Genomic DNA, 27,545 nt, shown 5'->3' with positions numbered 1-27,545 from the left:
AGATCAGGTGTGTAACAATTTGGCCTGCTTCTACAAACACAAAGTAATTTTGGTGTTTGTACCATTGTCCTTTAAAATGAATGGAAATTGTATTTGTGGTCTTTTAAGGAGTCACCTACTCACAGGCTGGGGTTTGTTGTTTTTTTTTGGCTAGCTATACAAAACTCTTTAGTTAGCTTTACTATCTATTAAACTCAGAGTTGTTATGAGTTGTTACAGAGTTGTTACAAGGGCCGGGGTGTGGCTCAGGCTGTAAGAAGCCTGTTATTAAACACAGCTGCCTGCAATTACTGCAGGTTCTAGTCCCACCAGGCCCAAGGTTGACTCAGCCTTCCATCCTTTATAAGGTAGGTAAAATGAGGACCCAGATTGTTGGGGGGGCAATAAGTTGACTTTGTATATAAATATACAAATAGAATGAGACTATTGCCTTACACACTGTAAGCCGCCCTGAGTCTTCGGAGAAGGGCGGGATATAAATGTAAAATAAATAAATAATAAATAATGTAAAGATTCCTCTGTTGTTCTTGGGTCTCTTCAGTGGCCAGAGGGATCCGATTTCACCTGCCTACACATCTTCAAGCAATTAGTGCTATTAGCTTGAAGCTATTTCACATTCAAGGTCCATGGTGACATTCAAGTCCACAAGATCTCTGCAGATTGAAAGGGAAAGAAGAAGCTTATTGAGAATGTAGACTATTCACCACCATCACTAATCTCTCTCTCTCTCTCTCTCTCTCTCTCTCTCTCTCTCTCACACACACACACACACACACAGAATTATCCCATAGCCATTTTCTGACAGAAATTATCTATCTATCTATCTATCTGTCTGTCTGTCTGTCTGTCTGTCTGTCTGTCTGTCTGTCTGTCTGTCTATCATCTCTCTATCTATATTACAATGATGCCTAGATTAATACTCAAGAACCAAGGTTGTTGTTGCTTCTAATTTACAGAATGGCTTAAGCTCATTGTACAGATTGCTTTTTCAGTCAAAAGGTTTCAGGTCCAATGACAGGCAGGCCCATCTTTCCATTGGTAACTTTTGAAAGTATTTTTTAAAATAAGATTGAAGCAGATTAGCAATGACCTTCAAAAAGATGAAACTAATACAGTTTAAAGATAAATAATCAGCCTTTAGTTCATTAGATAGCCACAATGCATGACAGAAGGTGACTTTCTTATACTAGTGATGGAATCCAGATTTTTTTTTTTTTTTTGCATATTTCATATCTATAGCAGAGAAAGAGTGTTACTCCATAAAATGGGAGTTTGGAGTTGATTGTGTTCCATAGGAGAAACAACTATGGCTTAAATGCTGTCACCATATCAGCAGTGGTTTTCATACTGCTGTAACTGCAGAAGGTCTGGCTTGGCTGTAAATCTTTTAAAAGCAAACTTGCAAAGACTGTAGGGGTGGCATGTACCCAGCTGCCAGTAAAGGAACCAAGGCATTTGTCTAAGGTGGCACAAGGAGTATTGATAGTGCAACCAACAAAAGCAAGCTGCTGGTAAACCAAGCAGATAGGCTCAGTGGTACTAAACTAGGTAACCTCTAGATGGCAGCAATGATATGCAGGAAACTTTGATTCTTGCCGCCATCAAGTGGTCATGCAACTGCCCACAAATCTGAGAACTGTAGTGTTGATGCAGTCTGACAGGCTGCTTCATCCTTGGGAGAACAACCAGAGCCATCACTGCTGTTGTTTGTCCCTAGAAGTGCCACATATATGCAAGAGTCATAAATTAGAACAGGTCTATTCTTGCAAACACACTCAATCTCTGCCTGGGTTGGCATAGTGCAGTGTTCCTTAATTTTGGCAACTTTAAGATAATGCCAATTTCAGCTCCTAAGAATTAAAGTTGCCAAGGCTGAGAAGCACTAGCATACAGGTAGTCCTCAATTTATGAACACAGTTGGAACCAAAATTTCCATTGCTAAGCAAAGTGATTGTTAAGTAGGTTGCGCCCAATCTTGCAAACTTTTTTGCCATGATTGTTTAAGCGGGTCGTTGTTAGTTGTGAAGTCGTGTCCAACTCATCGCGACCCCATGGACAATATTCCTCCAGGCCTTCCTGACCTCTACCATCCTCTGGAGTTTATATAAGCTCATGCCAATTGCTTCAGTGACTCCATCCAGCCATCTCATTCTCTGTCGTCCCCTTTTTCTTTTGCCCTCAATCTTTCCCAGCATTAGGCACTTCTCCAGTGAGTCCTTCTTTCTCATTAGGTGGCCAAAGTATTTTAGTTTCATCTTCAGGATCTGGCCTTCTAAAGAGCAGTCAGGGTTGATTTCCTCTATTTCCTTCATGGATTACTGCCTTGTCGTGGCGAAGGGGCTTGCATAGCTCAATGAAGCTATGAGCTATGCCATGCAGGGATATGTTGTGACCCAGACCCAAGACGGACAGGTCATAGCAGAGAGTTCTGACAAAATGTGACCCACTGGAGAAGGAAATGGCAACCCACTCCAGTATCTTTGCAATGAAAACCCCATGGAAGCGGGTCATTAACAGTTGTTAAATGAAACGTGGTTGTTAAGTAAATCTGTCTTCCCCCATTGTTTTTGCATGTTGGAAGCTAGCTAGGAAGTTTGAAAAATGAGCCTTTGGTACCTGTGACTATTACAAATGCATGTCAGTTGTAAAGAACCCAAATTTTGACCACCTGACCATGGGAATGCTGTAACAGTCGTAAGTGCCAAGACCCGCCATAAGTCACTTTTTCATTGCGGTTGTAACTTCAGACGATCGCTAAGCAGTTGTAAGATGAGGACTACCTGAAGTAAGTCCCAGTTGAGAGGTTTCCTTAAGTTCCCAGACAGCTCTTCTTAGATCTCTAAGCCTGCAAACTAAAATTGCAACCTTCAACATTGTTTTAGCACAGTTATTCTCTTGCTTTATTATGCAAGGCTAATTTTAAAAGCTATTCTTGCTACAAAAGAATATCTTCCTTTGCTTTCCCAGAGGGTATTCTTAATCAGGAATAACCACAGGCTAAATTATAATGTAGAAGTCTGCTGCCCTTTTGGTAAGGCTGCCTGCTCATCCTGTGTTTGTTAACAAACACTTCTAAGTACAAAATTGTTGGAGAAATGCTTTTTTCATTATTTTCAGCAACTTCAATTAAAGTAAGAGGCTTATGGGAAAGAGGTAGGAATTAAAAATGTATGGATTTTCCCCAGCAAAGTTTTAGTGATCATTCCCACATAAGCGTTTTCTCCTTTAGTGTTAACTGTCTCAGAGATAGGCCAATTTAAGTAATATCCTCCAACAAACATTGGTTTTTCAACAGTGAAAAGAGAACCCAGCAGCTAATCAGATTTCTAAGCAATTTTCAAGAAATGGAACTCCTAAGGCTCTGTAAATGTAAATGGGTGGCATTTCCAAGTGATTTGCTGATTAATAAATACTAGCAGACCTCAGTATTACTGGTTATCATATTAAGATACAATCCAGAAGTACAGGTACAGGTAGTCCTCGACTTACGACTACAACTGAGCCCAAAATTTCTATGGCTGAGTGAAACTGTCAAGTGAATTTGGCCCCATTTTATAAATTTCTTGCAACAGTTGTTAAGTAAATCATTACAGTTGTTAATTTAGTACAGGGGTGGCTGTCAAACTCACAGCATCACATTGTCATGTGACGTATCGCGACTTCCCCCTTCGCTAAAATAGGAGTGGACGTGGCCAGCACATGACACATCCAGCCCACAGGCCGTAAGTTTGATAGCCCTGATTTAGTAACATGGTTATTAAACGAACCTGGCTTCCCATTGACTTTGCTTATCAGAAGTTCTCTAAAAGAGGATAATATGACCCCAGGACACTGCAACCGTCGTAAATATGAGGCAGTTGCCAAGCATCTGAATTTTGATTATATGACTGTGGGGATGCTGCAACAGTCATAAGTGTGTCTATGGAGATTCTCCCATTATCCAGATCATGGTTGTCTCAAAGGTGCTTTTTCAAAAAACAAAACAAAAAAACCCATTGTCCAGTTGCCTTTTGAAAAAGCACCTTTGGTTATTAGCGTGAAAAATGGTCATAAGTCACTTTTTTCAGTGCCATTGTAACTTTGAACAGTTCCTAAACAAATTGTTGTAAGTCGAAGTCTACCTCCGGACTGTAAGCCTCTTTGGAGCATAAGCAGGCATTGCTGTATTTGGGGGGGTGGCCTCCTGAAGTTACTACAGATAACTTCTTCCTAATATCTACAAGCAAAAAGTGAAGCACCACAGACACACTGTTCAGTTTAAAATATTTTTGTTTAGCCTGCCTAATTGAGAAGCCTAATTAAAAGATTAAGTGGTGAGGACTGCTGAGTTAGTCTAGCCTTTTTTTTTTTTTTTACAAGAAACCTTCAATTTCCTCCACTTTGCATACCGGGAGCAGAAAAAAACGGTAGTGCTTTAAAGAAAAGGTGATGCCTCTTTAAAGCAGATATTTCCCATTCCACCCCCCCCTTCCCCGCCCTTTCCCACAGCTGCCTAGACTTTCTGTTTCTGTGATCTGCCTTTTGAATGGTTTTTGTGGCTGATCAGTTCCACCTAATGTGTCTCTTGATTTCTGCTATTGTAATACTCAGACGACATGCTGTTCTCTTCATTTTTATAAGCTTTAGATGCTCCTGCCTGTCATACTCTGCCAGTTTATCTTCAGCGTCTGGATTTGCTTTCAGACTTGCATGTCTATCAAGCTGCTGTTGCTTTGAATGTGAGATCAAAAGAAGATGAATTCCAGTGTTAAAAAAAAAATCCTCGTAGGAAGAAAAGATTGGGTCCTGTGTAAACTGACAGCTCCCAATGAGTTATTTTAGGTAGCATTAGCACCTAGAATGACAGACAAGTCCAGGAGTTACATGCTAAATAACAAATATCAGAGATTGTAGCACATTTTGCAATAGCAATACATTTTCTAGAGGAATTCCTTTTTTTAAAAAAAAAATGGTAAGCTACTGTTGCTGGTTGTTCCACCGTTCAACCCTTCATAAGCCATCTTCCAGTGTCAGCTCCAGTTTACTTGCCTTGTCAATATCTCTGTCATTTCTCTTAGATGCCAAAAGAGCAGGACTTTAATAATTGAGGCTAAGGAAGGGGAGCAGGAGAGATGGCAAACGGAAGACAGTTTACTTAGTCATTTGGATTTAAATAGGTATTTTGCTTTGGTGACGGGGAATGTAAGAAAAAGAATGAATCTGGGGGAAGATATTGAAGGCGCACTCCTGAGAACTTTGATGCAAAGTGATTTATTTGAAAGGGGAAAAATGTTATGAAGGAATTTGAATAATTGCTGTGAAGTCTGGCCAACCTTAACAGACATTTATTGACATAAGTGCGTGGGTACCACGAAGAGTGTGAAAAACAAGCTTTCCAAAACTATGTACAAATAAAGGATTTGCCTAGCTTCATGGCTAAGATGCATTTGCCGTTGTTTCATTCAGTTATGTATGATTTTAAGCATGCAGCCATCTGCTTTAATAGGGTAGAATTAATATAATTTTTTGGCGTGTTAAGCACAACTTTGAAATTACCTGCAAGCTCCAGTTGACTTGGAGATTGTGTGTGTGGGGGGGCAAATTGCTTAAATTCTTGTGGTTTCTTTGTCGTTTCATAAAAGCAGACGTTGCTACTGTGGAGGCAAGCCTCCCGTTGTTGCCTACAAAGGGCAGTGCTCCAATGTGTTTTCCCTTCAGTGTGTGCTTCAGCTGCACAGCACTTCCTGTTTATTCAAACATCTTTTTACCATTCTTCAACCCCCTGCTTCAGACAAACAGCCAGGACACATCTTCGGCGAGAAGACGGCAAACTAGAGATTAACAGTAAGCGCTTGCTCTGGGAAACTAAACTCTTTATATTGTCTTTTGAAATATCCAGGTGGGAGGGAGGAAGAGGACACAATGTAAGGCTGCAAGGAACTTTTATCCGGCTATCTTGCTTGCAATTGTAGGAGATTTTAATTGCTGGGGCTTTAAAGCAAATAAGATGTTTACTGCCTTGTGAATGAAAACAAGATGGATTGTAAACTGGTTTCTGCTAACTTTTTTGTTGTTTTGGGAGGTGCTGTCTTGCTTTTCAAGTATATCTCCCAGGAAGTTTCATGTTATCGCTTACATAGGGAGGCATGCCGTTCATTTATCTGTGTGTGAATGTGTGTGAATGTGTACACGCGTTTTAAGTGAATGAGAGCGAGCTAGCAACCATTGCCCTATCGTTGTCTCAAGTTCAGGAAGAACAGCAGCAAAGAAAGAAAAAGGAGAAGGAGAAAGGGGCTTGAATGAATCTTTGCCTTGTGGCTATTTCCATTTCTGAATCAGTCTTGTTAATATTTGTAGAAAACAAATGCTAATGAAATGCTGGCTACTGATTGGGTGCTGTCTCTTTCATTTATAACTGTTGTCTTGGTGCTGCAGCAAGCCGAAGGGAAGGAATGAGGGAAGGAAAACTTATTTGCAAGTAGTTTACTTTCACATCAAAGACTGCTCTTCAGATTTGGAGTATTTGATTTAATACCAGAAGCTAATGCTTACAGCAGCAGCTGCTACGTTTCAGTAGAACTTGTTTGTGTCCCTTAACACATATTGCATTTTTTGTTGGCATTTTATGATATTCCTCAAGGAAAGTCCTCTTAACGCTGGCTGATACCTACCTTTTTATTTAATGGTTTAAAGCGGGTCTCATCAGAGCCATAGAGTGAAAGTGGAAATGGATAATGTGTAATAGGAGCAGCAGCCTTAAAACAGCGTCTATGAAATCTGCGATATGCTAAATATTTTAAGAAGGCAATGTTTTAGAACAAATTCATATTTATGAACAACTGCAGGTGCAGCACTCATTTAAGAATATGTGTGCGCATTCATGAAAGATGTGGGAAGGGTGGCTGATTTTCAGAAATATGCCATTGGGAAAAATAACAATGTTGGCAATTGCTTGAGGACAGTTTATTTAACTGAAAGATTAATTGCATAGAGAAAGATGGAAAGGGTGACTATAGTTATTTACTCAGATGCTAGTGTAGGTGTAGGCCTGCAAAGCTCACTGTGGGAACAGTGGTCTGTTGCCTTTCCTAGTATATCAGTCTGTTTGATGACGATCAGATTTCCCAGCTTGCTGAGTCTGTTTTTTCTGGAGAGCAAGCTTGATTATTTATCAGAAGGAAAAGGGAGTAGCTCAAGTAAATAAACATGTGACCAATCCCTTGTTTTCTTTGTGGCCATAAGAAATTCACGGAAATAATAAAAGCATTGTGTTTTTATTTATTTATTTTTTGAAAGAAAGAAAGCAACATTATGTGTTGATTTAATTTGAAGGAAGAAAAGTTTAAGTGTGGTGGTTTTTTTTCCAGTGTTTCAGGGCTTCGGCTTTCTCAAAATTTACAAGGTTCTCAGGCAAAAATTAATCTGCTGCTTTGTGTACTCTTCCACTGGAATGTTTCCATAGATAACATTACCAACTGCTTGGAACTTGAACTGGATTGATTACAATAAGGCTTGTTTCTCTACCTCCTTAGAAAATGTCACTTTCTTCTTTTAACTCATCAGCTAGGTACTGGCCTAAATGAGGAGCTTTGTGGTCTTGTGGAAGGGGGGGGGGATACTGATTTTTGGAGCAAAATATCCATAGGGTAGTTATGCTTTCACCCACCTACTCCAAAATCAACTGGTCTCAGTGAACGTGTGGCGTTTGCAATCGTGTTAAAGCACCTTTGTTTTGACATGGTTCCAATGAATGTTATTAGACACACTTCTTTTCTAATATCTCAGGAAAATATAAGAAGGAAAAATCTTATGAACTAAATTACTATCAAGAAAGGAAAGTATATATGGCAAAGTTAGTAGGAGCAATGTTGTATGTTTTACTGATTTCACTGAGTTACAAAAAAAGATATAAAAATGATTTTTATGTTGGATATATAGATAACTAAATAGATTTGTTTAAGAATCTTATGTTATCTCTCAGACTTGACCATTGCATTAGTCTATAACATTAAATGATTAGCTTCATTCTGCTGGTAGAACCATATTAAAATGCTGTAAGAAGTTTTAATAGGTTACTTTTGTCCTCTTCCAGCTACCAACTTTAGCAAACAATTTATGAATCTGAGCTAACAATGCGTTACAATATTACCATGGATCCTGCTGGGAACAGATTTCTTTAACATGTACTCTATAAAGGGCAAAAGAACAGCAGGAATAAAGTCCAGCTAGTATTCATTCTTCTTTCTGAAAACATTCAATTTATTTTTAATATATATGAGGTAGGCAGAATTCATAGCTTTTACAGCTGTTCGTTACAAAAATGTCCTACCTACTGAAAGCAATATAAGCTTTTCATAGAGGCCGTGTGTGTGTGTCTCTTTTGTATGATTTTTCTGGACTAACTGTGTCATCCACATAACATCATCTAATAACATAGTCGTTCCAGGAAGTGCTGGGAAGAAGCAGCCTCTGTAGACATCTCCACATTACTATGAACATGGGCAGTTTTGTTATTCAGACAAAAAAGGATAACACCTTTATTTCCAAAAATAAGTGCAACTCTGTTTAATAACCAACTGTTATATCAGGTTTTTTTTAAAAAAAGAACACCAAATTGTTATCACAAAACCACAGGGACTCTGCAATGGTTATAAGTCATTTGTTTTTCAGCCCAGTTGTAACTTCAATTATAAGTGAGAGGAATATCTTTACTGGTATAAAGCCTCAGTGAAGTTAATCTGGGCTGAGGAACTTTGTAGAATCTCTTGGCTTTTATTATGACTCTTTTATTGGGGCAGCTTTGTCACTGTGTAAATTATGTCACTTTATCATAATTCGTGGATCAGATCAATCTAATAGAACATCCAGTTTCTTTTATTAGCCAACCTGATGCCATTAAAATGGCAACAACAGGAGAAAAGAATAAGAGGGGAACTGATTGCCTTGTTCTACTTTTGTCTCCTAGCAACTTATATTCAGTGGTATACTGTTTATAAAACTGGAGTTTTATAAACAATATACTTCATGTAGCTGCGAAGATTAATGTGACTTATCTAATCTTCTTTTAAAAAGTTTAGAAACCATTTTCACCAGTGAAATACAGTTAGTTTGTCAGTTAGTTATTGGATGACTTCACCTATCATTACAGAGAGAAAAAGAAACTTCTCTTTTTCTTCACACCACCATTGTGTTATCAACATCAATTATTTTCCTTTTCAGACTCTTCCAGAACCCAGTTTCACTGAATTATTTTTGTCTTCACCAGTTGTTAAATGGAAAGGAATACTCCTTTCCTACTTGCTAATTGGTCCTTGCACTATGTTTACTGCACAAGTTCATATTTTGCTGTAAGACTCTGCTGTGAAGAAAGTTATTCGTGATATTCAGTAGATTAAAAAAAAAAACAGATGTCAAAAATGTTAACTTGATGAAATTTTATGTACAAAAAGAGGATTTTTATAGTTGTCAACATAGTACTAACAGACTTGCTTCTTTACACATGTATCAACCTATGGTAAAGGTTCCCCCGCACATGCATGCTAGTCATTTCCGGCTCTAGAGGCAGTGCTCATTTCCATTTCTAAGCCAAAGAGCCAGCACTGTCCGAAGACGTCTCTGTGGTCATGTGGCCAGCATGACACAACACCGAAGGCGCACGGAGCGCTGTTATCTTCCCACCAAAGGTGGTCCCTATTTTTCTACTTACATTTTTTACATGCTTTCGAACTGCTAGGTTGGCAGAAACTGGGACGAGTAATGGGAGCTCACCCCATTATGTGGCGCTAGCGATTCGAACAGCTGAACTTCCAACCTTCAGATCTACAAGCTCAGCATCTTAGCCACTGAACCACTGCGTCCCCTATTCATACCCAAAATGAGTTAATCTATGCCATTCCATGGGAAATGTTTACGGCCTTGAAGATTCATACAAGCCCATCATTTTTTAAAAAAAAGAAGGCATTCTTTTTGAATGGATTGTATCACCCTAGTCTATAAAAATAAGCTGTTTCCAGTGACTTCATTTCTCATCCACAGTTCATGTGCTAAAAGAGACAGAAAGCTTACTTAAAATCTCTTGATGCAACAGTTGACAAGCTGCATTAGAGGACAGAAGTCAGCATAGTAAGAGTTGGTGACCATTAAGATTGAATGGAGATCTGACAGCTAATTTCATAAAGACCCTCTAAAGTCACACACTGTCTTAGAGGATGGGAGGGTGGGCAGACAAGCCCAACTCTAGCCAACTTGCTTTCTTTTTGGTGCTCTTCCTCTTTCTTGTCTAGCTCCAGAGAAGTAATAACTGTTGATTAGCCTTTAGAATTACAGGGCAAGCAGTTGGATTTTGGGTCAAGGGTGAGCTGAGATTTTCTGAAGAAGCTGGAGAAGGTGAGAGTTCAACTGAACAATTGAATATATGACATGGGTTGACCTTGTAATAAAGGTTACTATTAGCACTCCCCCAGTCTTTTCTATAAACATTAAGTTTAAGATGAAGAAAGGATAACATCCTCTTCTTGTGCTTTGGTGAGGTGTTGTCAGCTCTCTGTGGTTTAATTTAATTATATACTCAGTAGCTCTAAATACTAGAAGTTCTGACTGTGAATGTCCCTGTAACATCTTGGAACCCATGCAAAGTACCAGAAGGGATCTGCAATGAATGCTAATAAACCACATCATCTCAGATTTTAAAAACTTAACAAAAATTGCCACCCATTTCTTTACTTTTAATTTTGAGCTTCTATTTCTCCCCCACCCCCACCCTCCTTTTTGGCTCCACCATCTGAATGCAATGCTCCACTAGATTATACAATGTACACTGCTTATTTCTTTACAACTCCCATCCTTGCCCCCACAGGCATGACCTGTGGGGGCCATCTAGGCTGGCATGTTGGGAATTGTAGCCCTGTGTGTCTTGAGGGTAGGAAGTTTGGAAAACGACATTGTACTTTTCAGGATCTTTGTTTGATAATGAACCAAAATAAAATATGAATGTGGATGCCAAGGAATGTTATAGGTATGTTATTAGAGTTTACATTTCATTGAATCTGTTATTCTGGTATCTGTGTATGGATCTCAGACTAAAATTGCTCATGACAGTGCTTCTTTTATGCCAGGTAGATGCTCTCTTTCATACTGAAAATTGTCTTTGTTCAGATATTTATAGTGTATTTTAGAGTAGTATGTCAAAGTAGAAATAGAAACAGAACAGTCTGGATCTTTGCTAAGAAATATGAGGCTTCCTTTGCTTATTATAGTTACTGGTCACTGTTCTTTTTTAATTAATAGTTGATCATATTTTCCAACCCATGGAACGAAATAAATTCAGGAATACCATGTAATCAGCTTCAGCTTTAGCATCTCAGTGAACATTTATTTTATTTTATTTATTTATTTTGTCACAACATCATACAAAAAGATTATATAGTATATACACATATAAACATATATAGGAAGAAGAAAAGAAAAACAATAGGACAGGAACGGTAGGCACGTTTGTGCGCATATGCCGAAGGATACTTCCCCCCCTCTTTCCATGTAGGCATCTTGCACAGGACTATTTCTTTCTTCTTTTACATTGATGAAGTCTTTACTCTTCCCACTGTTAACACCTACGCATGTACTGAACATCTCCAAGGAGACCAGGAAACCCTTGAGTCCAGCAATGGTGAATCCTCCAATGAGGCAGCAAGCAGGGGACACGTCCTTGAGGCATGTAAGCTTCTAGCTGTCCTCTTACAGGCATTAATTTCCTTCTGGCTCCTACAAGCAGGCTTTCTCCTTCATATCTGAAATGTTGGTGAGTCCTTTAGCTTCCTTGGAGTGAGCTGCGTAGGAATACAGTTATGAATCTCTTTGTTCTTTTCCCCAGTCTCCAGGTTTTATCACCTGCTACATACTCAAAAATTCCAAATGTATCTTCAGCTGTGGCACTGGCGTCCCAATTCCTTTTATAGTTTCCCTTGCCACTGTTTCTTAGATCCGGCTATTGCTGATTTATTACATGGGGGCTGCATTATCCCCCTTGAAACTAAGTAGGAACCTTGAATATATAGCATTCCAGTTCTTGTTTGAATTGTAAAGATAGTACTTGGGTTGTTAGCTGATTTGGTTGTTAGCGTGCATAAGTGCACCCGCGTGCCTACGATCCCTGTCCTAATATTCCTTTTTTTACTTAGTCTTTTCATGTATCCAAATTATGCTTATACTTTTACCTGTTATCTTGTATATGATTGACAAATAAATAAAATAAAATAAAATGTTTTCATAACAGTCAAAGAGTGGATCGAATTCTGAACAGCCAAAGTCACTGTTTAACAGACTTAAATATGTAAATGAATATAAGGTTATTCGAAATAACAAGGTCAATAACCTTGTTAACAACACGGGCAAAAGCCAATAGCATAGATATGTAATTATTGTCTAACTCGAGTAAAAAAAAATAAAGTTTTTTTTATGTTAAAGGGAGTCCAGTGTCCATAGAAACACAGGATTTCCCAGTACCTTTATTTATTTCTCTTTAACACAGACAAAGCAGCAGCAAAGCAAGAAGGGTAAATGTGAGAAAATATGATCTGAGATCACCTCCTGGAGATCAGGAAGAAATGGAATGTATGAACATGACCGAAAAGAACTTTTCCAGAGTTTGCCAAGGAACAGTGATACTGTTATTTTAAATGTCTGTTTCTCTGTGAGATATTGCACTTATGTTCTTTGAGATGGCTTCAAAAGGAGGCTATTGATGTCTCGTTACAATGTGAAACAGTGACAAAATGGTCTCACCAACCACTGCCTTCTACATAAACTTGAGTCTTCTCATCAGATTTAAAAATGATTATATAGATAGAAGCCAACAGACATGCTATATTATAAAAACTCCAGTCCTTTTTTTTTTTTTCAATGCATTGGGATAATACTGAATTCTTTCAACAATAAGATGATAGCATTGAGAGTTGATTGAGATCATCATTATAATTCAGGTGTTTTGGCTTTGTTATACTGCTGTTGGAATTTTATTGAATAATTTCTGTGGGTTAATTATGTGTTGATATTAAATGGATATTATATATTTTTTTCCTTTCATTAATTTTTTTTGTCCATTTCTGTTCTTTTCTTTTGGCTGTGTTTAATTTATTTTAATCATCACAATTTATATAGGTTCTTTTCTGACCACCACTGTTTTTTTTCCTGTTAGTGTTATTGTTTTTATATTGTTAATATAAAAAAAGTGAAAATGAAAAACAATCTATTTCGTAGACTAACCCAAAAAGAGAGTAACTTCTGGTCCAGCCAAGTGGTGCTTCTTTGATGGGTTATCTTTGACGGCATATACATGCATAATGGCTGCATTCACATAGCATCTCAAACAAAAAACCATGTTAATAAAACATACTTGCTATGTTCATAGAAGTGGTTAAAGCCTTATGAAGGCTTCACTTGATGGCTTCTTCATGCAACATGAGCTATCAAAAAAAAATTATTTTATTTTAGCCAAGCCTAGCCTATTATGAACAGAATAACAGAGTTAGAAGGGACCTTGAAGGTCTTTTAGTCCCGTGATGGCGAACATATGGCACACATGCCAGAGGTGGCATGCAGTACCCTCTCTATAGCCCTCGTCCTAGTTCAGCTCTGCTGCGCATGCGGGTGTGCCTCCTGACGGCCAGCTGGTCTTCGGGTCTCTGTTGCATGTGCACAAGGCGCGTGCGGGGGGACCACAAGCGCAGGCTCAGGGTGCGTGCTGGGGCTGCACGCTCATCCGTGGGGTGCATACATGGGGCCATGCGCGCATTGCATATTTGGAAAGTAATTTGCAAGCATGCGTGCATGCTTCAACCACCTGGTCCGGAAAAGGTTAGCCATCACTGTTCTGGTCCAACTACCTGCTCAAGCCGAAAACGAGCATTTCGTTAAGTTAGATAGAACTAATTTATTTTATATATTTCCTCAGGCTCTTCAGGTAGCAAGACAACTTCTGTTACAGCAACAGCAGCAGCAGCAGCAGCAGCAACAACAACAACAACAGCATCAACAACAGCAACAAGTTAGTGGGCTAAAGTCTCCCAAGAGGAATGACAAACAGCCAGCCCTTCAGGTAAGAAATGTTTTTTTTAAAAAAAAAATCACATTTGACTTGCTTGAATAAGGTATGTTAAAAGGATGTAAATGATATAAATAGTTGGAAGATGACTTTTTAAAAATGTTTTAACTTTGCTTTTGTTGATGCTCGTGAATCAAACATGTTTGATAGCATGGTTGTAGTAGTGGAAATGAATCAGGGCTGCAAAGTCTTGAATTTTTCATCAATAAATCAAAGAACTTGTGAGGAACATGAAAAGAGCTTGGAAAGATTCAGGCAGGTAGAAGATTCTGTTCTTTACAATTCCATGTAGAGCTGAACATCACCACTCTTTGAAATCTTAAAGAGCCTGTGTCAGATAGTATAGAAAACAATAAATGGTTATATGGTCTGAATCATAATAAGGCAGCTTCCTATGAAGGAGATCATCAAAGGAGACCATTTCTGACAGAAAGACCATCCATCATGTACCGTTGATATGTGAGATTCTGAAAAGGTGTGTATTAATTGTTCTCTAAATAAATAAATAATAAATAAAAGGTTTGGAAAGAATAGAGAGTGTTGAAATAAGGGCGTATCACAAACCATAATCCAGAAACCACTGTTGTTTTGAAACAGCATTGTGAAATGCTATTATAAACTCTTGAGACAATTTTCTAGTGAGATGGTGTTTTTGTTTGGAAACGTCCAAGTATTTATTATGTTTGTGAAAATTACATATTTTCAGTTGAATACTCAATATCTATTGAGCAGTCTTTGTAGGAAACCATTTAAATTGTTTAATTCCATATTGTTATAGATCAAATCACTGGCCAATACAATATTATGGTGGTTCAAAAAAGATAGTTGCATTAAGTAGGCGATTTGCTGTTTCGGTTTACATTTTTGAGGAAAGATGAGTGATGTTAATTGAAATTGGTTTAGTCAATTGAGTTTGTTTTGGTATTACTAACTGGTTCTTTATATGAAATGTGCTACTTTTCTTTCTAAATATTAGATGTATCCAGTGACAACAAAGATTCTAATAATCTCTGTGCAGTTCATTCTAGAATCCCTTAAAAACGTGTGAGATTCGGTACCCAGGCTTATGAGAAAAAAGTAGAATATGTGGTCTTCTGTGCTCGATATGACATTATTCAGAAACTTTTCTTCCTTGAAGTCTTCTCTGTTCACATATTTTTGGATCATAGTCAAAGTTTATTACCAAAATGACGTGAAGTGCATTATTGCTTTTAGTGCTGTTTTCCTCAAAATATATATTTTCAAAGCTCAGCACATAACGTTCTATACACTGATTAGTTGTGTGGCTGATGAAACTGGAAGAGTAGGTTGTTGGCTAACAACCAGGAAGTACCTAATATTTAGAGGGTTGGTTAGAATCCATGGGTCTGATCAAGTATGACCCTGGGTTACTCCATCCTTTGGTTTATTGTATTTGGAAAGGAATAACTCTTTTGCTTCTTGGCAAATGCGCGTTGAAAACCATTATTATGAATGCTGAATCCATGCTCTTTTGCTAAAATCTCAGTGAAAAAAAATGTTATTTGGCCAATCCATATCTTAGCCATTTGCCTTTTAATAGACTCTTCTACTGGAGACATTTTAATGAGATAGTGTGCTGGCAAGGCCCAGTGTCAGGTACTAGAAGAAGTGCTTTGTTGTGCAGATGTCTTAAGAATTGCTCCGGAGGATGAAATATGACTGTGTTGACCTTTCAGCTATGAGCTTATTTGTCAGGATTCAAATAAGTTGAAAGGATCAAACCAAACAGTTTCCGCAGTCAGAGTGGGAATTGTATTTCTGAGGTCAACAGCAAGGGCCACGTCACAGATTCCATAACATAGCCAATTGTTGGTACATATTAAAGTAGCGGAGCTGCTTCTGCAGTCGGAGACACAATTAAAATTCTAATTTATTAATGTATACGGAGAGCTGGTCCAACCTGTCACTCACTGATTCAAATGACTGCCCATTCTTTTTTCACCCTTGCTCCTTGAGCTTTTGCATCCTTAAACCTACTCTTCAATATAACAGAGCCTGGGAGCCCAGTGGCAAAATAAAGATGCATGTTTTTTTAAAGGGAAAAAAACAACCAACCTCTGAGCATGAAAGATGAGTATTGAGAAAAACCATATAAATGAACAGAGATTCTTCCTCATATTACTAGATAGTAAGATGTAGTAATAACACTGCTTCAACTTTGCCAATAATCTGTTGTCATATTTGGTCTAAAGTTAGTGGCAAAATTTCAGTTTGATTTAGTCTTAAAACCAAAGTAGTTATTTTCACCCCTGAGCAAAATGTACTTAAGGTGTTGCTCTTTTTAAAAAAATATATAATGGTTTTGTTACCTGTAGTACTTGTCCTCCAGGTCAGGGCTAAAATGCCTGGAGCCCACTTGTTCAAGATCAGTCAATCTCTCCCTCTCTCTCCCCCTCTCTCCCTCCCTCCCTCTCTCTCTCCTTTGCCATTTGCTTTTCTTCCTTTTTTTTTGTCTGAATCTGGTATTGTTCTTGTTTATTTACTGTCTTTATATTGTTGTACGGCTAGTCCCCAGAGTCATTCATGGTTGAGTGCCTAAAACTGAAATAAACAAATAACTCACAAAGTAATAATGTTTGCTGAGAGCATTCTTCAGAGATAAAATTTGGGAGTTGTATTTCCTGTTGTTAAATGGATGCCACTGTATGTCATTTTTTTCCTATGGCTTATAGTATGATTTCAGATCTTTACAGGTCAGTCTTGGATACATTTCCTAGCCATGCTTCTGTTTGCTTGTAAGATTGGAAGAAAACTAAAACATTATACTTGATTGGGAAATGTATATTAGGATGTGTAAGACAACTTTCTGAGTCTCCTTGCCCCTGTACATCTGAACAGGAAAGTTGGACCATTTTAGATAGCAGTGCTGATCATCATATGTATATATATGTATATACACATATAATTTATGGTCACTAAAGGATATTGAAAAGTGAGGTCTCACTCTTGTCTGATTTAATATCACTAAGACATCGAGCAAATGGGCAAAACCTCAAGCATACAATTGGATAATTTCTCACATTCCTAACATTCTACTTCCTGACTGAAATTGTCAGAACAGTATATATATATATATACTCATATATATATATATGAGAGTTATGGCTATATCTCCATTGATTCTGACATCATAAAATCTGCTTTAATATCTTCTGGTAAAGAAGATATGCTTGACCTTGTTTGTTGCTGGAAATACGTTCCATCACATTTAATATAGTTTATTAGTATTTTCTTAAGAGGTGAATTGTTCTTATGGTTTGCTCCTCATCCAAATCAATATATAGTAATTAATATATAACTAGCATATATACTTTTGTATGTTATTTGCCTCTGATGTAAGAGAGTAATAGCATGGTACACAAATAATATGGAATTAATTTATTTTCATATTAATATTAATTTTAATACCCAAAAATTGGAAAGATAAAGAAAGGACAAAATAGCAAAAACAAAGTTAATAAAAATATGAACTTCATGTACACTCTAGTTCTTCCTAGGGAAGGCTTATAGAAGTGGGAACAATTAGTTAAAAGCATATGAAACTGATGACTATTAGATACACAAATATAAACACAAAAACACAGAGTTGGATTTGAGTTGGTTTTTTCTTCTTCTTCCTCTTCTTCTTGTATTTTTTTCCCACCAATTTGAAAGTCAAGGGGAAAAAACTTGCACTTGAAGGGAACATGAGTGGGGAAAAAAGGCTACAGAGAAGAAGGAAAGACTGGAGAATAACCCAAATAAAATAAACTTTAAATGAGCATTTGTACCCTAATTTGAGTCAGTATTTTCTTCTATTGTCCTGAAGTGCCGAGGAGTTTATTGATAGCTGCTGAGCAACTGCAATTGTCTTTTAAGGGCAGGGAGACATTGAAGTTCGTTGGGGAGGAAGAACTTCAAGATATGCCATCAGAAGTTAGTTTTGGCAGGAACGAAGAGGCCATCCCTCTAGAATAATAACAAGAGAACAAAGCAGGCAGAAAGAACGCACTCTTCAGAGCCACAGAGTGCTCAAATAAGGGAATCAAGCAGAGTTCTTGCCCTATCAACAAACAAGGAATACCATCCAACAGCACTAGAACTTCAATGAGAAGAGGATGTAAGAGAAGAGATAGAAGAGAGTGCTTGAAAGCATAACTTGTAGTGTTTTATGAAGGGTCCCACCCTTGCAGAATGAGTGTTTATAGTATGGCCTCAAGGAATGAACATTGAGGCAGTCGCCCTCATGTTTTTAATAAAAATGGAATGATCAAGAAAGCCTGAGATCATGTGGCTAGAAAAATTACAAAAGAAATTTGTGAGCAAATGAAAGTACTTCACCAGCATTTCTTAATTCGTTAGAAATTCAGTATGCTGCCTCACTATCAGATAAAATTCTGTGGTTACGAAATACAAAATTCAGATTGATGAACAGAACATTGCTGCAAGCATTGAAGATGTTCAAAAACAATGTAGAAGTCAAGGTAATTGAAAGGGAAGATCTGAAATTCATGTCCTCAAAAACCTTTCATTTCTTTTGAAAATGTATAAATGATATTTCTCTATAAAATTGGGTATCTGGTAGCAATTAAAAAAATCAAGAAAAAGACCAAGTGATTGGGAATTATATCTGCAACAGCCTATCGTTGTATGTACTGGAAATTTAGGAACAGATTATTTGAATACTTATAAATAAAAAATTCCCAGCCAGCCATGCAAAAAAAAAGCATTTACTGGTGAAAACCAAACTTTTACTTCAAACCTAGTCTTTAAAAAATAGCTAAAAATGTAATGTAGTTGAAAAATGCTGACTGGGGAATGGGACCGGATGGAAAAACCATTGAATTGCCTTGAGAAATCAGTTTAATTACTTTTAAAATCAAAACAGTTCATTAATAAATGAAAACATTACAAAATGCTTTCAAACATGTTGCTCCCATTTTTAAAAACATTGCAATCAGTTACTTCTAAGCACTGAGTTCTCACCTTAAAGTATAAGCAGGTTCATGTGGATATTGATGACACTTCAAAGTCAACTGATGTAGATGAATACTTTGAATAATGAAAGGAAATGCACTAGTCATCCTCTTCTTTACTGTTATTTTTCTTGAGTGGTAATTGGTTCTTTTTGCTCATACAAATACTATCCTTTCCCTTTACTGCAGAAATCCCAGGACAAAGTGACAGTAGAATCTTTTTTATTTTACTTCCTGTCAGAAAGATGAAGCCAATTCCATATAAGTATTTTTTCTCTGGCTGCTAGATATACCAGTCCAGTCATCTTTTTGTCAGGTGTGAGTCTAAACTGGCTGACTAACAAGTTGGAAAATAGTTATCAGCAAGGTCCTGCAAGAATTTTATCGAGATTTTTCATATTACTCTAGATAACAGGATTGGATTGCTTATCAGTTTGTGGATTAGACTAAATTGGGAGGTCAACACCGAGAATAACCAAACAAGTTTGCAATCTAATATGGAAGGGTTGGAAAAGTGGGCTGAGAGGAACAAGATGTTTCTGAAGAGAAAAAAAATGATAATTGTTACATTTAGGGAGAAAAATTTCGGACAAATATACAAGATGGCGGATTAATGATTTGGAAATATTCTATTTTAAGAGGTCTTGGGCATGGCCCTTAACAACATGCTGAACATGCGTCAGCAATCTGAGAATGGCTGTTAGATTGTCTAACAGAATTCTGGTCTGTATTAAAAGAAGAATTTTATCACTGACTTATAGTGGAATTAAAAAGCAGAGTTGGAAGAAAGAGAAACTGATGGAAATTATGGTCTTAAAAATGAATGATGATGACATTGAAAAAGATACGCAAATAACAAATTAAATGAGTGTTCTGGATTATTTCCTTATACTGGATTTACAAGAGGGGGTTGATGGAGTTGCTATGCCTAAAGTACAAAAAGTGCCTGATGAAGATGATCAGAAGAATTTTGAGAGAAGAGACAAAGAGAGCATGAGAAGGCAGGTGCTAGAATTCTACCTGAGGAATATTATTTCTGATAACCTTTGCTTCACTATTGAATAGGGAGAGATGAGATTCTAGAAATAGGTTAATAGAAATTGTGTTAGGTATGGAATGAAGAAAGCAGAGACAACACCCTGCCAACAAATGTATGTATAGTCAAAGCTATGGTTTTCCTAGTTGCAATGTATGGCTGTGAAAGTTGGACCATAAGAAAGGCTGCGCACCAAAGAACTGAGGCTTTTGAACTATAGTGCTGGAGAGGACTCCTGCAAGTCCCTTGGACTGCAAGGTGATCAAACTGGTCAGTCCTAGAGATCAACCCTGACTGCTCTTTAGAAGGCCAGATCCTGAAGATGAAACTCAAATACTTTGGCCACCTAATGAGAAGGAAGGACTCACTGGAGAAAAACTTAATGCTGGGAAAGATTGAGGGCAAAAGAAGAAGGGGACGACAGAGAACGAGGTGGCTGGATGGAGTCACTGAAGCAGTAGGCGTGAGATTAAATGGACTCCAGAGAATGGTAGAGGACAGGAAGACCTGGAGAAACATTGTCCATGGGGTCATGATGGGTCGGACATGACTTCACAACTAACAACAACAACAAATGGAATGAAGAAGTGTTTAGCTGCATTTGAAGAGGTGGTGATAAAGTCTACAATTCTGTAATAATCTTCCTAGGAGGTAGCAACCTCAAAGGTAGAGAGTGGATATGACTAGAGTATGTTTTTTTTAACTTCATCTTTTATAGGACAACTGTAGTTTGAACTAAATATTGTTTCCCATATTGGGGGGGGGGGAGGAGAGGAGACTTTATAAGATTCCCGTGGTAATTCTTTCCCCAACCACTGGATGGAGGATATTATTTATTGTCTTTCAACTGGGATATGTTCTTCCTAGACTCTATAGATCCACAACATAGAGGCAGAAGCTTCCTCTATTCCTTCTATGTTCTGCAACAACTAGTATTTCAACTATCACTTTCTTTACTGATATGTTATGGACTGATGGAGTACAAACAGTATTTTCCAGTATTTTAAATGGATAGCTATATTTAACAATAAAAAAGATTACATCCTTAAGTTTTATAGTAAATATATCTGGAGTATATTATTTGGCTGTTTGTTTGTATATTAGATTCAATTTAATTTATGCCAATGGTATATTATTATAACTTCTTAAGTCACTGTTTAAAATTTCTTAAAACTGAAGAAGATAAAAACTCACCCAGTATCATATTAACTTCACTGTTTTGAAAGCCTCTAATAAAAGTCTCTAGTATTCATAAAGTGGTTAAACTGAACATTTCTGAATGTGATTAGAAAGTGAATTTGGCTGGTTTAGTGTCCTTATGAAACACTCTGCTGCTACTGAGTACTAAGTTGTCGTCTCTTTTGGGCCCTGATACTCAAAACCACGGGAGGTTGTTTTATAATCTCCACATGAGGAGCTGCCATTCAGATCACTCTTGGGTGATCTCCCATTCTGTCCTTCCAAGAGATTTGAAGGATCAGTCTACTTCACTGTATTTTGTTCTTCGCAAACAGTCATTCATGGAGACATCTTCAGTCAGCCATGACTCACACTTGAAGCTAGGTGCAATTTAATTAAACTTTAAATCATTAAATTATTTAAAATTATTATGATAGAACAATTTTTGGAAGAGTAATGAGGCATATGCAAAATTGCATATTGTGTGTATGCAGATAGATCAAAACAGGCAAGATAGCAAACTTAATAGTACTGTCAAAGGTATCTTATGTGATGCAATTAGGATAAACTTAACTGGTTCACAAGGTCCTTATATTTTCTATTTTTAGCATTTAATTTTGAAAGGTTCAGTGTTATTCCACTGAAACCCGACATTGTTTGAACAGAATCTGGCCAGTACTGAATTATCTGAGGCTGATTTTATTAAATAAAATTTGTATCAAATTGTAATTATTGATAATTATCAACATTCCATGATTCCATGAAATTGACACTAAACTTAACTAAGTATTTTTGCATAAAACCTGTGTCCCTGACACTTCCCTTGCTTCTAGAGTAGAAATATATCCAGTGGTGGGCTGCTGCCGGTATGGGTGAACTGGTATTTCCGACCAGCAGCTGGCCTCGCCCACCCAGGCACTATCACGTCCTATATAATTGCCGATTTTTCGATGCCGCATGCATGCGTGGAAGACATTTTTTGTTCTGGGCAAACCGGTTGTTACAACTGGCACTACCACTGAGTATATCCCACAAGGTCAGTCAGATACTGAGTTAGGCTCCATATAATATGAAAAGTTTTGAAAACGTATGAAAAACAGCTTAATAAAACAGTTTTTTTCTTGGTGCAATGCAAAAGCAATTAATAATTGTGTGACTATAAATTAAATAGGGTTTAACATCTATAGAATCACTCTTTTTGGGCGCTGCTACTAGTTTTTGTATGAGTCATATTCTAAGGATAGGTGTTAATCAACTTCTGAAGAAGAATAATTTTTGCCACACCTTGAGTCATTGAGTGGGTGGCACACAAAGTTAACAAATAAATAAATTACTGTAGCAGGCATTGTTAAGGCAAATCACACCTGTTTTATCTGCTCTCACAAGAAGCTGCCTGTTGAGTTCCTATATGAATGAATGCTTTGTACTTGTTTCCTTCACTGCAGGAGCTTTCCCCTGATGAGTAACTTGCACAGACAGACTAATGTAATCTTGTTTGATGTAAATAATTGTCAGTCTTCCACATTACTATCGGAATCAACTATGAGGACCAGCCAACTTAGAAAATTCTAGGAGCATCATAATATCCACAAATTATAACGAGGTTCAATAGAAGATCCAGCTTTAAAATGAAATTGGTATTGTGGTGATTGGAACACACACCCACAGAGGGAGGGAGGGAGAGAGAGAGAGAGAGAGAGAGAGAGAGAGAGAGAGAGAGAGAGAGAGAGAGAGAGAGAGAGCTGTTTCTCTCTGCATTTGTGCATAGCAGCTGGACATTTACAATTCACTTTTGTATATCTATTATCATATCGATAAAACTAGGTTGTTTTCCAGTGAACTCATGAAAGCAAATTGGTATTTATGCCATTGTTCTTCTCTAAACATACCTTTGTATTTATTACAAAGATTATAAAAGAAGAAAACAAATGGAACATACTTCGCTGGTCAGAAATGTTTAAATTGCTGACAAAATGACATCTGTAATTAAGAGTGCTTCTGCCATTTTTACCTAGTGGTTTACACCTACAGTGTTGAAAAAGAGAGTAACTCCCACCTTGCTAATTACCATTATCACTGAAATGGTAGGGTTTGAGTCATTAGTTCCATGTGCATTTAATTAGAGGCAGGCTGAAATTGGATTTAACTTATTACTTTTTCATGGATCACTTTCTTGTCATCACTTCAAATTGGATTGCAGCCCCAGGTAACTAATTATGAGAGCCACAGGATCAAGAGTGAAAAAAGGTAATTAAGAATAACACAGTTGGACCCTTGCTGATAGTCCACTTGTACTTTAGGAAAAAAATAGAGAATATTTTGCAGTATTATAGACTGCAGAGTTATGTAATATTACTGAGAATCATGGGAGCTTGACACCACCTATAGTGGTTTATATGATGTACGACTGGGTTGAAGATCTTGTATCAACATGGTTCCACAATCAGTCCCTAATACCAAGATTAAATTTATAAAAGCAACAGATTGGTGATAGGCATGAGGCATTTCAGCATTTGTAGTCAAGAATCTTGATGAGTATGCTTACATCAAAACTGTCAAAATTCATAATTGTTTTGTAATAGTATACGGGAAAGACTTCCCTCAGGAGATGGAGTTAGATAAGAGACAGCAGAGTCCATAGTTGCATAGAGGAAAGGAAGAGGCTCAGAAGAGACCCTCCCTTGCAGTGGTGGGTTGCTACCAGTTCACCTCGGATTAGGCGAACCGGTACGACAGCAATGGGAAGCTCCACCCTCCCAGATGCTTCTGTCCATGCGCAGAAGCTTCTGCACATGGGCAGAAGCATTGCGCAAGCACCCACGAATGAACCTGTAGCAACGGGTTTTGAAACCCGCCCCTGTTCCCTTGGGTTGTAAAGGTGACAGTGTGAGAATTGTTCTTTCAGACTTGCAAGTATCTGTTAGTGTAGCTTTACAAGGGCTGTGTTACCTTCTGGTCTACCTGGTAAGGCTGACAGTTCTCTGTTATAGGGAATATAAATATGGAGGATGTGCTGATTGAAAGTCCTAGTCCATTGCAGTTCACTGATGCCTAAGATATCTGTGTGTAGTTGGTTCATTTTATCTTTCATTTTGTTGTGCTTTTTCACGTTTGTGCTTCTTAGACACTGTAATTCTGTCTGCAGGTTCAGATTTTATTTTCCTGCATGGCAACATCACCAACTAGACATCCTGAAGGCTTTAACTCAGTACTGCAAAAGATACTCAGCTTTTCCTCCGTAGGATATAGAGTGCCATTTCAGAAGCCCATCATCTGGCATTATATCATTCAGTCACTTCATATTTTCTATCCATGTTGTTTTCTTGGATACAGAGTATCTTAAATTTCTCTCCTCCCACATAGTATGAAACGATGCCTTTATGATTGTCATAGTTTGTTGTTAATTGTTAGTTAATCAACCTTTTATTACAGTCAAAGACCTGCATAAGAGAAGATGGGCTACAAGGAATTAAAAAGCATAAAAACCACAGCAAAATAAAATTACATAAAAAAGAAAAAATAGTAAAACAACAATCTGAAAAGGGGATGAAACAATAAATGGACAAATGTGGCAAACTGAATCTATTGTAATACAAAACTCTCTATAATAATGAGCTAGATGCTAATTAAAACTGGCTTGTGGCACTGGTCATCTGATGGATTTTATGTGCTAGTGCACAGAACCTGGCCACCGTATATTAGTAGTAGGATAAGTATGGGTAGGATAAGTATAAGTATGTGAAGACAGCAGGGAGGTAAAAAATTGTCCTGTGCACCTTGGATATTTATGCAAAAATGGTGAAATATGACTAATACGAAAGTCTATATGACTAACACAAATGTCTATATGACTAACACAAATGTCTGTTTGTGTCAGTTATTGATATGAATTGGAAAGCTTCATATTCTGTTGCTTTTACATGTCCAGAGTGCCAGGAACATTGTCTGTATGCATAAGGGATCTTCCTATATTAGCCAAGGACAGGTGAGGGAAACGTTTGACATTATGCCATGGCATAATGATTTGGTGCTTCAAGATTTGTTAAACCATAGGGGAGGCAGAGTACGTATTCAGTTCAATGATGATAAAGATTGGGAACTGGGCTACTTCCATTTAAGGCTCAGTGTCTGCTATTTAATGAGTGCTTTGAACTGATTGTATCTCATACTGAACAGAAGCCCTAGAGAGGAGTCCAAATTTTAGAATCATCTCTCATATTAGTGGGGCAAGGCCAAGAGGAAAAGGAGAAAGTCTAAGCCAGTAGTTGAGTATAGTTATTTACATCGTAGCCTCTACATGCATGAGGTCTATCTATAGGCTCAGGATAGCACTAGAAGCAAATTTTGGGACTTGAAGGGGCAATCTTAAGAATTTGGACTGAACAAGTTCTAATGGTGCAAGATTGCAGAAGGGGGCACTGTAAAGAAGTTGTGCTATTGGCTTGGCTTCAAAGAATTTTGAGTACTGCAGGGATGTGGTAGCCATCTCAGTCTTGCAGAATTTAAGAATGAGCTTCTCTGTGCATTTTCAGCAATGTAGTCCTCATTGGATTTGCTATGGTTGTCAGAATATAGAACTACTCCCAGGTATTTGAAACAGGAGACTTGCTCAGTCTTGTGGACACCTATTCTCCAAGAGTGATTCTTAGGCTTTTTAATTTTGGTTGATAGTTAATGATAGTTGAACTCCATAGCTGGTCTTCCTTGCAATTCTGTGCTAGTCCCAGTGGTGGTATTCAGCCAGTTCTATCCAGTTCAGGTGAACCAGTAGCAGCGGTGGGAGGCTCCGCTCACCCACCCGGACATAATCACATCCTGCTTTTGACGCTCTGCACGTATGCACTCACATTTGCAAACCAGTAACGAAGGTAAGTGAATACCACCCCTGGCTAGTGCTCTTTTAGCGCCAGTAAGTACTTTTGAGAGTATTGTTGCATTGTCTGCATAGAATAAAACAGAGATAAGTCTTCCAGCTAGTTTTGGGAAATGAAACTTCATATTGAGATAAAGACCCACCATAGAGTTGAAACAAAAATTTAATAAGAGTGAGGCCAATATGCAACCCCACTTTATGCCTTTCTCAGTTCCAGTGATGCTGTTAAGATGGTCCTGAGAGTTAAATCTTACTTTGAGCGTACTATTTACTTCATATTAGATGAAGTAAACGACAGTCAATCGAGGAGGCTTTCAGTTTTTCCCATAGTTCGGCTCATGATATGGAATCAGAAGCTGCTTCGTGGTCTTTGAAGGTAGAATAAAGAGAAATAGTGTGGCGGAGGGGCATTTTTCAATGAGATGTTAGAGCACTAAGCCCTGGTCAGTCGTGGATTGTCCTTTCCTAAACCCAACTTGCTCTTGTGCAAGTATGTTTTCTTCTTCCAGCCAATCCTGGAGTTTCTGTTGTATAAAGTTTGCTAATTGTGTTGAGGCTGATTGGTCTATAACTGGCAGAGTCATCCTTTGCCCCCTTTTTGTATATAGGTTATTATTTATTTTTATTTATTTGTATCCTGTTTTTTATTATAACAAGTAACTCAAAGCGGCAAACATATCCAACACAGAGCTGCCATGATACAGTGGTTAGAGTGCAGTACTGCAGGCTACTTCTGCTGACTGCTGGCTGCCTGCAATTTGGCAAATCGAATCTCACCAGGCTCAAGGTTGACTCAGCCTTTCATCCTTCCGAGGTCAGTAAAATGTGGACCCAGATTGTTGGGGCAATAGGTTGATTCTGTAAACCGCTTAGAGAGGGCTGTAAAAGCTGTGAAACGGTATATAAGTGCTATTGCTGTCTTCCCCACAACAACAACCTGGTGAGATGAGTTGATCTGAGAGAGAGGAAATGGACCAACATCACCCAGTTGGCTTTCATTGCTAACGCAGGATTAAGACTCACAATCTCTGGCTTTTTAATCTGGCACCTTAACCATTTAGACCAATTAGTCTTATGAACAATTAGTCAAATGAAATAAAATAAAAGTAAAATTTAGGGTCTAATTCCAGAGTTAAATTAATGAAAGAAGATACAATACTAAAAAAACTTATGTGGTAAATGCAAAAAATCAGCATCGTCACTAAAGTGGCATCCAGCATCTTTTAATAATGCTGCTATCTGATATATCTTCTTGCGTGCTGTAGCTAGGCAGCTGGGATGACCTTCATGCCTTGGGTGACCCCGTTAGGATTATATGTTCTTAGTATACAACCTTGGGATTCTTCGCTCATCCCTTCCACAAACACCTCCCCTGCTATAATAAAGCAGCACAGCAGGACTTGA

General features: G+C 37.8%; 1 protein-coding gene across 17 annotated transcripts in view; it reads left to right on the top strand.

Annotated features, from left to right (window-relative positions):
* FOXP1 (forkhead box P1) overlaps nt 1–27,545 on the top strand; it is a 755,498-nt gene that overhangs the window by 521,669 nt on the left and 206,284 nt on the right. For 16 of the 17 annotated variants that reach the window (XM_058168797.1, XM_058168786.1, XM_058168800.1 and 13 more), the window contains one exon: nt 13,928–14,071. In XM_058168797.1, coding sequence (XP_058024780.1) covers nt 13,928–14,071 — 144 coding nt within the window. Of the gene's footprint in view, nt 1–5,668; nt 5,824–13,927; nt 14,072–27,545 lie in introns of those variants that run through there. The other variant, XM_058168798.1, reaches the window with a different exon arrangement.

The sequence above is a fragment of the Ahaetulla prasina genome, chromosome 2, assembly GCF_028640845.1.
Source record: "Ahaetulla prasina isolate Xishuangbanna chromosome 2, ASM2864084v1, whole genome shotgun sequence".
Classification (NCBI taxonomy): Eukaryota; Metazoa; Chordata; class Lepidosauria; order Squamata; family Colubridae; genus Ahaetulla; species Ahaetulla prasina.
This window is presented reverse-complemented; position numbering and strand designations above follow the sequence as displayed.